The following is a 14359-nucleotide window of genomic DNA, read 5'->3' as shown; positions in this document are numbered from 1 at the left end:
ATGCATCAGATGACTTCAGATTTGATCGATGTCTTCAATCCTGCCACCGCTTTCTGTTTTTGTAATATTAATGTTTATTTTCCAGTTTGTAGACACCTGAGGTACTTTGTCTCCTGTCCTAATTTAATTTGCGAGGTGGAGATTAGGTTGGGTTAGGCTGTAAGCCGATACAGCCTCGGGCGCTCGGAGGCTTGCATCCTCGCAGAAAGGAAAGTGGAGGACAAGCACATTTTCTAAAGTGTAAATTAATTTGCTATACAACCAAATAGATCGGGACATGAAAGTGGAAGTAATTAGGATGATAGATTGGATCCAGCATGTTAGATTCATGTATGATTGCTCCAGTGCGCCGAGGATCCGCGTTCACCGACTTAAGTAAGAGTTGAGATGGCTGAGCATGCACAGGGAGCGGCGATGCACACTCTTAAGGGTCTTTGTTTTTTAGGCTGCAAAAACTCATACTCTGCTCTGCATTAGTGGGTTTTAGGGATGTAAAGAATTAATCAACTTATGCTTAGTTGTAGATTAATGGTTTATTAGATTAAAATTAGTTCCAATCGATTAAATAAATAACGTCCGCTTAGATCTTTTATTAGTGCTGTAGTTTGACCACCATCCAGCAGAGGGCACCACTGGTCGTCCTTAGGAGGAGTCAGATACAGAAACAAGAATGGTAGAAGTATGTTACAAAAAATTCTTATGAGAATAAAGTCGAAATAACACAAGAATAAAGTCATATTACTACAAGGATGAAGTCACAAAATAGCAAGAAAATTCACAATGTTATGACTTTATTGTATTATTTAAATATTATTATTTTAATTATTATGACTTTAGTTTTATTTTTTGGTGTTTTCTTATTATGGCAATAATATTCATTTACATTGTGGAAACATGTTTATCCCTCTTGATACAAGAAAAAGGTCAGTTTCCAAGAAAATGGTTTTTTTTTATCAATTAATTGTTAGTCGACTGATATGACCAATAACTTGCAATCCTAGTGGATTTTATTCTTTTATTTCCTCCCATAGCAGAAATATCGTAACAATATCTTATAATAGAAATATCATATAATAAAGATTGATAAGATCAATAACTTGCAACCATTTCGGATTCTTATTCATTTATTTCTTCTTACAGCAGAAATTAAATGTCGCATTTGACTTTTGTATTTAAAATGATGTCTTTATTAAATCAGAAGCTGCTCAGGGTGTACGTCTCTTATGTGTTTACTATTCTGCATCTCCTCTCCTGTCTGCAGCTTTGCTTTGTGGCTGCAGAGTCATTTAACCTCACTCCATCACAGGAGATGATCGCTGCCAATGCGAAAAGCTTGCCAGAGCTAAAAACCATCAAGATTTTAGGACACTAAATAGAACATTTCCGTCCCTAAACGTATTGTTGTCGGACGGCAGGAACGGCCTCTGCAGCCCTCCGAATGAGCGGGCCCTGAATGAGTCGATGATAAAGAGGCCCATTACTGAGCTCTGATTGACCAGTACACAACCAGGCCGGCTCGCTCCAAAGATAGCAGGAGCTATTTTATTGCCCCACTAATCTCTCCCAACTCCCTGTATTTTATTTCCTCATCGGCATCGTCTCTCTGCGCCACTCTCTCCCTCCTTATCTCTTTTTGTGAATCTTTCAAGGTCAACAGGTCCTTGCCTCTGCAGACAGTTTTCAATAATTTCCACAGAAATTGCTTTAATCTCCTCTTTAACGAGTCATTCTCAAGTGGACGCTAATAAGTAAAACCCTCGGGGCTTCTAACATGCTGCCCCGACGTGCGAAACGAACCCACTGTTTTTATTTCCTGCTCTGTGGCTAAATGCAAGATGGACTGAGTAAATTGATTTTAATTTGCTTAAAGGACTAAAATGCTTTATATAAGAATGGTCTGTTGTCTCCTTTTTAGCCAATTTTTTATTTTTTATTTTTACTAATGTCTCCAATTAGAGTTCATCTCAGTGACGTCTAAGAAGGAGAAATGGAGGCATTTAGACTCACCATTTTAAACAATTAGAGAAGAACAAGTTAATCAGGTGAAACACCATATTGTGAATCAATATGAGGCCTTCAAACCGCAGAACACTGTTTCTACTGTGAAGGTCAGTGGTGGCAGTATCGTGGTGTAGGGTTATTTCATTGCTAGAGGCACCGGTGCTTGAAGCCACACTCTGTGATTGTCAGCCATCTTTGCCCAAATCTTCTATCGTGAAAGAAAATCTCTGGTTATGAGCTTCAGTCAGTGTCATGTGGTCATAATGTAAATTATGTCTGTTTACTGATTGACTTATATGTTTATTGGAAGGGTCTGGTGTTATGGAGCTGCAGCAGCAAGTCGTGTTGACTGGCATCTCCCATCAAATGGGATTCTTGAAATTGTACACCGTGTGCCGGATTTAAACAAAAATTATGGAATGATAATGAAATTGTACCGTTTCCAAAGTCTGCAGCTTCAGCTGACAAGTAAAATACAAAGTTTAAATTGTTTTAAATGCTCCAGCTGGACAATGGTCCCAAACATGAGTAAAGCTTAACATTTAGTAAGGTCGTGCAACAAACCAAAGTCCTGATTTAAACCCTTTCCAAATTGTGGGTATTCGCCCACAAATAGTTGAACTCCATGAATACTTCGGACCCCTTGAAAAACATGTCAGTGACTTTTTTAATAGTTCAAAATCCAAATATACCTTTACATGCATAATAGAAACGGTCTTAGCACGACAGCAGAAACGAATATCGACCATCTTCTTTTTCTTTGCCCTTTGGAGAACAGCCAGTGAGTTCCAAGGAAAATGAATGGCGCTCCTGGATTGGCTGCTAATGGCGCGTCAAGTAACATTGCTCCTGGAATGTCAGCTCCCCAAGCTACCTTGTCTTTCGAGTATTTTAGATATGCTTTACGAAAAATCTGCATAAAGATAATGATTTAGTCCTTGGAATGGATAACTAGAGCAACCATTAAACTTTTAGATTTTTCAAGACTTCTAGACTTTCCAAGACCCAAGAAACCAACTTCTTTAACTGTTGTTGTTGATAAGGGACATTTATCTGAATATGATTGGGGGTGTTTACGTCTAGTTGAGCCTGAATGCATAATTCTGACCATATGTGGATTAGAGAAAAAATGTGCAACAAATTCTTTTACTTTGAATTATTAAAGTCACTTGTTAAAATCATAATCTTAATAATTTCATCCTGGAAAAAAAACTGTCTAAAAATAAATTAAATAGCAAAATTATTGTAAGATGATTATTATAAGTGTGTTGACCTGTACTGTGCCTGAAGGATACAAACGAGTGAATTTGGTATATATTATTATAAAAGTATCCAATGCCTTCATTTACAAACTGCCTTCCCTTCCTGGACCTGAACATATGCTATGCAGTCGTGCCTTACTTGCTGCTCGACGCGAGAGCACCTTAAGCCAAATGTTTCCAGATATGTAGGTTGTTTCAGGAACGTCATTAGCATAATTTCCCAGAGGCACATTGAGCTTAATTATCAACATGCCTGTGTGCAGACCGGAGCACGGCTCATCGCATTGGGATGGACTCCCCGCCGTTTGCGTTCATGCTCCGCCAGCTCCCAGCTGACGGCCCGGAGATTCATCGCCGCCAAAGTTCGGCACTCCCGAAAACGTTCATCCTCCACGCCACAATTCCTCACTGCGAGTGCATCGAAGGGGTCAAGATAAACCCGCCGCAGTTCAGCTATGTAAGGCTGGAGACTGCGGTGGGCCATCTGTCGTTGTCTGTGCGTGGCGCCGTGTGTTGCTTCGGCTCATTTTCCTTGGAAGGTGATTATTTTTATCATCTTCACAGAGAAGACTCACATTTGTTGCTTCTCCTTAATGCCCCGTCACCTCCCTGTACGAGTCTGGCCTCTGCTTCCTTCTCCATGCTATCTAACTGGAAGTTGGCTAGAAAGTCAAAGGCCGGCACGACGCATTGTAAAGCTCCGTTTCCATGTTCCTGTAGATTGAGAAGAAAATGGAAATACTCCTTGCGTGTGGCCAGGGAAAAGATAGTCTCCCAGAGGCCCGTCGTTGTAATTTGCTGTCCTTTGTTTTGCTTTTATTGTGGGAACAGTGACACATCTCCAGCGAAGATACTCGGTGACTAATTAAGGCCTTTTGGGACTATAGTTGAAACCAGATATTTACATAAAGAGTATAAAAAGACGTGACCTATTTTTGTCTGACATTGAATCAGACAGAACCCTTTCCTTATTCGGGACAGTTAAGTTCATTTCTAAATATGAAATACCAGAAAACAGAAAGAGAAATGTTGGATTACTTTATGAATTGACATAATTAGCTAAAAGTACAACGATTCCAAACAATTTGGTAGAGATGATGTTATAGCTTAGTATGCGTCTTCCACATCTGTGGATATATTTTAAGGCAACATCTCCAACACACCAATAGAAATCAGGAATTTTCAATCCAAAACTAAAAGATTTTGAAACTTTTGAGATAGTGCCCTTATCCACAAGAGAAATTAATCCTGTATTGACCTGGGCTGGAAGACCATTCTGAGATGAAGAAGCCATTACTCCTTAAAAGCCAGATTACAGTTTGCAAAAGCAACCAGCAACAACAATGTTTATGTTTGGAGATGAGTCCCGTGGTCTTACGAAACAAAAATGAAAGTGTTTGACCATAATGACCATTGTTACATTTTGAGGAAAAAGGGAGAAACTTGGAAAGTCAAGTTCACCATCCTATGGCACCACATGATGGAGGCATTATATTGTGCCTGTGTTTTTCCTGAAAGAGGATCTGGTGCACTTCACACAATAAATCACAAAAGGAAGAAAGAAAATACCCTTAATTCTTGACCCAAAACATAATATTTAAAATGCAACTTGACTAAACACTCACAAAATGTCTACAAACTCTAATTCTGAAGTAAATAAAAGAAAAATCTGTCACTCACTACTCTGCAATGTAGCAAATAGCAGTAATTCTTTGTATTCCAAAATGAGCTAAAATATTCAAACTGCAGAAAACAAGATTGTCTTTCTATGGAGTGTATGTAAATATCTGGTTTCAGCTGCATATTTCTCTATATGAGGACATTGTTATGAGGACACACACCTTCAAAATGTGACAAATTGAAGGTGTGTGTATCTGGGTCACGGTCTGGGTTTATTGCCCCCAGGCTGTTGTTGTAAATCACCTCTAAACTTGCATCACCAGGCTTGACCCAATCTGGGATATTATTATCTACATTTGGGACCGCAAAGACCACCTGTTCTGTCCCTGGTAAGTGCTGACTCATGTCAAAAGAGAAGTGACGAGATGACGAAGAAGAGCAAGATGGAGACTGTACATGAGCAGCAGTTCTGAGCTGTAGCTTCAGACCTGCATGTGTAATTAGGCTGCATTTCTCTACCGCCTTACATACAGTACAGTACGCTTCCTGCCAAACATACACAAAAAAACGCTTTGTCTGGAAAAATCAATACTTGTTAGCATCATTTAGTTGTTTTTGTGTATCTGAAGAGGCACTACAGTGAATAATAATGTGGTTTTTTTCTCTCTCTGCCGGTTTGTGTCGATGTCTCTGCAATGTGAGATAATGTGACATCAAATACCTTTCCGGTTTAGGTAAGGCCACAGTGAAACATTTGTTCTCTTTCATGTGTCTTTGAAGTGAACAGCACCCGAAGATGTTTCTGTTTGAGCGGCCACCAGATAAGAAGTTTGTTTTTGCTGCTCTCTACTCTCTATGTAGATACAAGTGATTCTGTACATGATTCACCTAGTGTTTTTGTTGTTTGATTATCATCGTCTGAGGAGAGCTGGACTCCATCTGACGGCCAGCCTGCCTTTCTGTTTGGACCATTTCAGGATCAAACCTATCTGTGCCTTTCAAAAATATTAATATCACATTGTATTTTGCCATTTTTGGTGAAATTACCAAAACAAAGTGGTACGTATGAAGTGGAAGGACAATGACAACGTCTTTTTATATACTGTATATACAGTACAGACCAAACGTTTGGACACACCTTTTATTTCAATGAGTTTCCTCTATTTTCATGACTATTAACATTGTAGATTCACACTGAAGGCATCAAAACTATGAATAACACATGTGGAAATATGCACTAAACAAAAAAGTGTAAAACAACTGAAAATACCCCTTATATTCTAGTTTCTTCAAAGTAGCAACCTTTTGCTGTGATTACTGCTTTGCACACACTCTGCATTTTCTTGATGAGCTTCAAGAGGTAGTCACCTGAAATGGTTTTCACTTCATAGGTCAACCTGCCCTGTCAGGTTAATAAGTGGGATTTCTTGCCTTATAAATAGTCATGAAAATAAAGAAAACCCATTGAATTAGAAAGGTGTGTCCAAACTTTTGGTCTGTACTGTATAAAAAAAAGTTTGCTGAAAAGTGTGGCATGATTTTGTGTTTAGTCCCGCTACGGATAAAACCTGACTAGCTTTTCTGTCCCTGGCGAAAAGAACGCATTGCACCACGTTTTACGCTGTTGATTGTGTTTTCAGGATAATAGAGTGTTCGTTTTCTGTCACAGTGTACAGCAAAACATTCAATTTTGGTCCAGCCTCACTGGACAACCTTTCTTCCAAGATACTGCTTAAAAGTGCTGTTTGTTGTTTATAAAAAACAGGACTAACAGTTGCCCAGTTGACAGAAAAAGTCGCAACGGGTGTTCGTGGATGTAGATTTTAGACCAGATCTAAAAAGTCCAACATCTAATCTCTACTTGTATGTAACTAGCTGTGCAAAATTTTATTTTGGTATATCAGAGTTTATATAAAAATAGTGAAAACAGGAGCACTTCCATTCATTTTATCATTATCTGCTACTTTGTGTTGGTGTATGACATAATACAATGTGAAACATTTTCACCTGTTTTGAAACCCATCTGCTCTCTCTGTGCTCCTTTTTCCCCCAAAAGGAGAAAACTAACAGACAAAAACAGCATCAGTGCCTAATTTAAAAATGTCCTGCTTTTGCTGTAGGAAAGTCACCAAACATATTCCGAGCCCAATTCAACCGTCCCTATCGCTAGAGGGGCCGATAACGACGGCAGCAGAGGAGCCAGAGTTTGATCCAAAACAGAATCTGAGTCGCTGAATGGATCTTTGAGGCTCGCACAATAGATTTCTATTCACCGAGGAGAATAAAACTGAAGATGACTGAAGGTATGAGATTGTGCTATATAGGATTTCAGACATTTTCGACAGTAGCAGATCACAGATTTCTACGGCCGAACTGGTGAAAATGCAGCATGTGAGCACTCCTGTGATCGTCTTAGTTTTTGTAATAAACTGAGCCAGTGATTTCTGTGTTAGAGGTCTGGGATGAAAGTGATTCGCTGTCACGCTTGGATGCCAGGTTATCACACACCTTCCTGCTCCACAATCCCATTCAATCTCTTTCTCTCATTTTCACTGCTGCGAGCCTATTTTACCATGTCGGGGAGCTGCTTTCCATTTCTTGCTACACCACTGAGAACCAGATTCAAGGTTAATTCGGCTCATTAAGCTGGTAAAAGTGACTCTTTGTAAAGTAGGTCTGTGTTTCTTGTTCTGTTTTATTTGATTTTGTTTTCCTTTTGTGCTGTCTTTATCTGGGACACGCCCATAAAACCATATTTACCCAAGGATGGTAAATTCCTCTCCAGCCTTTTGAGGTACATGTGGAAAAAAAGGCGACAACCGAGAAACTATTAAATCCATGGATCTTGAATGTAGCAGGGTGAACGTGAGCCACACATATTTTAAATTTATTGTATTACTCTAGCTTTATTTGTCAACTCTTTTTTTAAAACCTTAAATGGGTGGAGCTAACTGAATTTGCATTTTGAAACAGGGTCTAAAGTTAGCGTGATATATACATTTTGGAACACGTCAAACACACGTCCACCAGTTTGGACGTGTGTTTGGGAATCATTGACCAACTGGAACGTCCAATCCATTATCAGCTGTAGCAGATAATGTTAGTTCAGCTGAAGACCCTCAGAATGATGCTACTCCCACCATGTTGGACAGTTGGTAGAATCTCCTTGGGTTTAAAATCATTAAACCTTCCTTTTTATCCCCAAACAGCTCAATCTTTGTCTTGTTTACCATCAAACTTTTCTCCAGAAGGTCTTTGCAATCGCACTCTGTCGCTGGGAGTGAAACAGAAAGTCACTGACACTGGGCATGTAAGGATAGTCCCCAAAATTTTAATCCTGTTGAAGTTGAGACTATTTAAAAAAAGAAACTATTACATTTTTTCAGCAATTCTAAAAACCAGTTTTGATGCCTGCTTGAGATCATGATGTGCCAATATTTCAAACATCTAGCTGAAGTGAATTTGGAAATTGTTCAATTACATAACCTTTTTCATAAACTTTGTCTAATGCTACCAGTAGTACTGGTGCTAAAAGAGGAATAGAGCATGATACAGCCACCACAATGCTTAGCAGTTTCTAAGGCATTCTTTCCTTCTGAAAATACTTCCTATTGTTATGGACAAAAGCTAAATTTTACGCATGTGTCGTTCTTTAAAAGTGTAAACATTTCTTTTTTATCTGATGATGAGAGTCCACCCTGATTTTAAAAATGGTTTAAATTCTTATAAAGCCCCCAAATTTATGTGTGCTTCTGATTGGAACTGTCTCCAGCTATCAATGGGGGAAATGCATCTTTAAAAAATCATGTCTTACCATTTGAGTTGGGTGAAACCTGCATGGATCCCCATTTAACTTTGAAACTTCTACATTATTCACTGCCTTACGAGACATTAATCTTACCTCCTTATGCAGCCAGGAATAAAACAAATTGTTGATTTGATCGTCATGAGTGCTTTTCCAACACATTTTACTTATCTCGCTCTTCTTTTCTCATATATGAAGGCTTTTAATTTGGGAATTTGTACCGTCAGCTATTAGAAAGCAAATAATTAAGCAGCTCACTGCTTCCTTTCTGGTTGTTTGCTGCAGTGCTAGCTTCTTTCACAGTCCCACATTTGGGTTTAAATGAGGAACTTTTCTCGTCTTTGTTTGATGATAAATTGTTGAGTCTTTCTGAGCCTCGTAACTGCGTGACTTTTCTTTTCCCCTGCTAAAGTTAGTCATCTTCTTCCTGTGACTAACACAAGTCCAGTTAGTCCTTTGTGGTGTCAGCCAACAATGTCAGTGGACTCCAAGGTTTGTTATTCATTTTGCCATGTTAAATAGAAGCCCTGGTGGGACGAGCAATGAGCTTGTTCAGGCTTCAGACCCCCTGCGTGGCGTCTTCGTGTCATGCCAGCCTCTTCAAGCGCGCTGGGCGTTCCTCTTAAGATTAGGCCACTGGGCCATGTAAGATCCTTTAGAAATTAGGCTTGTACGCCCAGCGGTGGCAGCTACGCAGATGCTTCAGTTTCCCTGGCCTTAATTGAAGGATTGTCACAAAATACATGTCACACTGTTCTGCGTTATCCATTCGTTTTAGGATAAATTCAGGCTGTCAACCAGTTTGCTTCTTTTAACATCAGTCAAAGAAATTTTAGGGAGTTCTTTGCTGATTAACTTGATCCGTTTGATTTGTGGTGGACTTTACCAGTTTTTTGTTGGGTTTTTTTTTAAGCCATACTTTCTTGTTAAAGGCTTGCAGAGATACTTTCAACCTTCAGAATTTTTTATTTTATTTTTATCTGATCAAGACAACGTCTTGAACTCCGTCCAGGTCTGCTTGATAAGATCTGACCATGACTCTGGCTGCTGCTTCTTTGAGACAGCCGTTGTGATTTCAATCCTCTGTTGATTTTTCTAACAGTCCTGATTTTTTTTGTTACACAATACAGATAAAACATGGAGAGCTAGGGGGACAGCACTGAGATACTGGTTTTGGTTGATACACCGAGCTAAAAGGAAAAATTCTAAAACGAAGGAACCATGGACCGCACACTGTGCTACTTGTTGTACTTCCTTTGTTTTCAAAAGAAATGTTTATTATTTTTCATGGTGTATTCAACACTAGTGTGTTGTGACTACTAGCAATATAACAACAATATATTTCTGCATGTTGTACTTTCAGATTCTGTAGAAACATTTTTACTAAATGTTATATAGTTAAGCATAAGGTTTATTGGGAAACAATGAGTCAAAAATTCGAGAAAACTGCGTTTTATGTGCGAGTCGGCCATATTGGATTTTGAGAAACCCCAAACCTTCCTGAGATTCCAATTTCTTGGGTTTTGTTTGTTTGCATAATTACACCTCGTCATTCACCCCACCAGGTAGCGACAATGGATTTTCTTCTTTTTTTTCTACATTTTTATGACTTGACGCTACAAATGAAAAAGTCCAAATTGTTGTACTAATGTTTTAAAATGTACAGTAGTGGTGCTTGAAAAACAATAGCTACCAAGCTGCTACCCTTTAAAAAAACAAGTAGTAGTCTGCTACTAAAAGAAACTCTATTTTTGAGAGATATTGCAACAGACTGAAAGCTCACCCAACAGATAACTTTTCTTAATCGATTTATACCACTTTTGTGCTTCCCCGCATTTTTCTCCAGCTATGGTTCCCAAAGCTTCTGGAGTGTACCTTGAGCATCACCTCTAGCTGTTTACTGTCCTCAGCAACCATTGATTCAATCTTCATACATCTATGCTCTTACAGCTATTGCATGAATACAGTCTCCCAGAGCTTAAAGCTGCTACCTTTGAACGAAATAACTCTGACAAAATCAATATAGAGTGATGAAAGAAATCTTTGTAGTATTTCTTTTTAAGTTCCTCACTATCATAAGTTCACAGTTTTTCAGTAACATTAGCTCTTCAGTTCTAAAAGTACTTAGAAATGTAATGGAAACCCAGCCTGTTCTCAGGATAACTAAGAGCATCCATGACAGTCTGTAGCACAGTCAATAAATGTTTGGCAGCTTGGAGCAGGAGACTTGGCTCGGTTTGTAAAACGTGAGCTGCTCTCAGGCTTTGCAGGTGCAGATGATAATGTCTGAGGAAGTGGATCACAGTACTGGTTAAAAAGGTTTCATTTATACAATAGCTGTGTTAATTTCTTCACTAACTTACAAAAAGAAACCCCCCAAAAAACACAATATAATGAAATAACAGCTTTTTAAACATTTAAACTTTTTTAAACGTTTGAAAATGTAGGTTGAGATTTATTTTTTATGTAAGTAACAGTGCAAATTTTGTTTTGGGTGTTAAAACACCAAAGATCTGTCTGCTACTGGCAAATTAAGCTAGCCATCTACTGCCACCAAGTGGGCATTAGTGAATATAACAGTTAGTCATATTGCATACAGTCATTTGGGAATAAAAGTTCTTGTACATTAACAAAATTAAAACAGAAATGTAGGTAATTATTTCTTAAAATGTAAGACCCTACATGAGCTATCACAAGTAAGTTAACTTAATATCTTAATAAGTTATATTTGTTAAACATACTGTTAAGACCAAAATTATCCATACGATGGATTATATCTAACCGAGAATCTGCCCAGGGAGCTACAGATTCGTGTGATGGCATGGAGGTCTTCCAACCACAAAAGATGAATGTTATCAGAGGAAACTTTCAATAAAGCTCCTCAGCAGTTGATAAAGATTTTTTTCAACTGATTTCTCAGAAGAAAATAAATAATTTTTTTTTAAATTTGATACTACTTTTACATTGTTTTATGTTTCATTTCTTATTAGAAACAAACTTCTTGGTTAGTCTCACATTTCTTGTCAATCTACTAAGAGTGTGAATAATGTTGGGCTTCAAATTTTGGTTGAAAGTGGCTTATTTGTTAAAAAGAAGCAATAAGTTTAACATAAGTTTAAGTGTAACACTTAACCAAAACTAATTTAAGACTAAATATGCAAAATCTAGATGTATTTAGAAATGTAAACTACTTATAACACATGGACTTCTGCAAAGTACATTGAAGTAGATCCAAAATATTTCACAGAGCAACATCTTTTATCCTTGAAACACATTTTGTGTGAAGTCCTTCCTCTCTTTTGTAGTACATTCTAACATTCCCTTTCCCCCTCTGTTCTCTTTGCAGTGTTCATCATGGCCACTGGTCTGCTGGTGTACCCTTTTGGCCTTAACTCCTCACTGGTCCGATCTTTCTGCGGAGACGCTGACATCTACTACGCCGGCGAGTGCCAGATCGGCTGGGGCTACATGCTGGCTATCGTTGGAGTCATGCTCACCGTCTTCTTGCCCTTTTTTGCCAAATATGCACCGAAGGAGCAGCTGTCCCCCACCCCATTGCCCACTCTGTTATAGTTCCGTCTTGTTTTTCCTCTTTTACTCTTGACCGCTTTATATGTCCCGGGACATGATGTCCTAAGGAGACGCCTAGCAAAGTTCCTGGAAGAAGCTCTGCCCAGAGACAGCTGAGGCTGAACACAAACACGTACATAGAAAAAAAGATGCTGTCTTCCTGCTTCTGTAATGTTATGAACTCAAATTGAAGTCATTTAAAATTCTTTTTAAACAGTGAACTTTCTGTTTTGTTTTTGTTGAATGAAAGCATATAACATTCCGAATGGAAGCATGATGCTCTGTGGTTTCAGCCACATTAATGTTTCAGTGCAAGTTTTTTTTTTTACTAAGAAAGCTTGACAAAGAGGCAATAAGGACAGTTCAAGGATTTAAAGGAAATTGTACAGACAGAGGCATTTGAATCTTAAATGAGTTGTCTCTAAAATGAATTGATCGTAAATACTCTGAAGTGCTAAACAACTCTTTAAAATAAGAACTTTGATATTTGGAAGGTTTTTTCTTTTGCCCTCTTCTCTTGGGACTTGAATTAACCAGTGGGAGTCAAAACAACATTCAGCTTTCAAAGACTGAGTTGAGTTCCTCATGCAAAGAAAAGGATCACAGTGGTCCACTGAATGGACAATTTAAAGATCAGCTTCCTGTCCTAAAAGGAAGAAAGTCATAACAGGTAGTTGTTTCCGAGGGGTGCTGTTATAAGATAAAGGAAAAAGACAAAAAAAAAAAAAAATGTTGAACACGCTGCGTGTTTTTGTCACCCTATTCCCCAGATTTGTTTGTGTGATGTGCTTGTTTTCTCTGCCTATGACACCCGATACTAAACTTTTATTCAGGAAAGAAGATGTTGCAAAATGCCAGGAGATGTAGGGATTGTGTCTAAAACTGCATGAAAAGATGGGCTTTGTTAATGGTAGAACAGCTGATCTAGATTTTCAATGTGATCTGACCAACTTGTGCCTTTTGACATTACAAAGACAAGTTTCATACAGTTATCAGGTATTGATCTCTCTCTGCTGAAAACTGAGGATTCCGTTGTGTCATGTGATGTGTTTTTTCTCTTCTATTTTTCCTCTCGGTGGTAAGGTGTTTTTATGTACTTCATGCAGTGTGTGATCATAGTTTGGAGAAATGCTGAAAAGAGAAAAGATGTATTTGAATCCTTGAGGATAATAGCCGCGTAGAAAGCGACACACTCGTTTTAAATTATCCCCTGAACTGCATCTGCAAATTATTGAAAAGGTGAATCACTCAAACTGCTTCACGGAGCGGCTACAACGCTCAGCTAACATTAATTCTCTGAATCCATTTTTTTTTTTTTTATGAATTAAGCTGGCACACGATCAAAATGATGTGTGAAATATGATCCAGTTTCCGCTTTTGAAGTTCTGGTACAAAATATTCACAATTAACTGTTCCCGTTCACTGCCAATTTCTTCCAACCCAACCCCCATTTTCAGCGAGTGTTTAAGAAGATTCATATTCAGCTATTGATCAGAGTTTTACTAACAGACTAAACCTTAAAATATCTCCCAATTTGGGCTTCAATACTGACATAAATTGAAAGATTAATGTGACTTTGTTGCCATATTTTAAAGCTAATGAGAACTAGAAATGTAAGTAGTGTACTGGACCTCATACTGTGCTTTACTGGGATAACAACGTTGGACTCATTCCATTATTTGTTGGACAATTATGTGTAAAGTCTCAGCACTGGTGAAAAAAAAAGTGTTTTGTAGAGAAAATATGTTGATTTTTTTTTTTTCATTGTGGAATTTGACTGTAAATAAACTAACTGTTGTTGATATCACTTTATTCCTAACTGCCCCATTTTTCAGTTTCAGATAACTGATTGGTTTTAGGTTTTAACCGAATTAATTTGTGTGTTGTTATTGTGGCATTTCTTTGTAATAAAAAGAATTTCATAACTTCTAAAAACAGGCGCTTTACTTTCCGTTATATTTGTTCACAGAAAACCATAGAAACAGGAAAGGAGAACATGTAAATGTTAACACAATACAAGTATGGAAGCTGCAACCTTGAAGGGAAAATGACAAAAACAATAACAATATTTTTGTTAACGCTACCTTTCTTTTTCAACAAA

The 14359-nt window shown here is 38.1% G+C and overlaps 1 protein-coding gene across 1 annotated transcript in view; it reads left to right on the top strand.

The window, feature by feature from the left end:
• The window catches only part of LOC102227853 (transmembrane protein 211-like), a 130151-nt gene extending 116086 nt beyond the window's left edge, over positions 1-14065 (top strand). Inside the window, exon 3 of the mRNA XM_005800808.3 lies at positions 12035-14065. Coding sequence (XP_005800865.1) covers positions 12035-12261 — 227 coding nt within the window. The 3' untranslated portion in view covers positions 12262-14065. The remainder of the gene's footprint in view (positions 1-12034) is intronic.
• Positions 14066-14359: the final 294 nt, after the last annotated feature.

This window comes from Xiphophorus maculatus, chromosome 11, assembly GCF_002775205.1.
Source record: "Xiphophorus maculatus strain JP 163 A chromosome 11, X_maculatus-5.0-male, whole genome shotgun sequence".
In the NCBI taxonomy this organism is placed as follows: Eukaryota; Metazoa; Chordata; class Actinopteri; order Cyprinodontiformes; family Poeciliidae; genus Xiphophorus; species Xiphophorus maculatus.
This window is presented reverse-complemented; position numbering and strand designations above follow the sequence as displayed.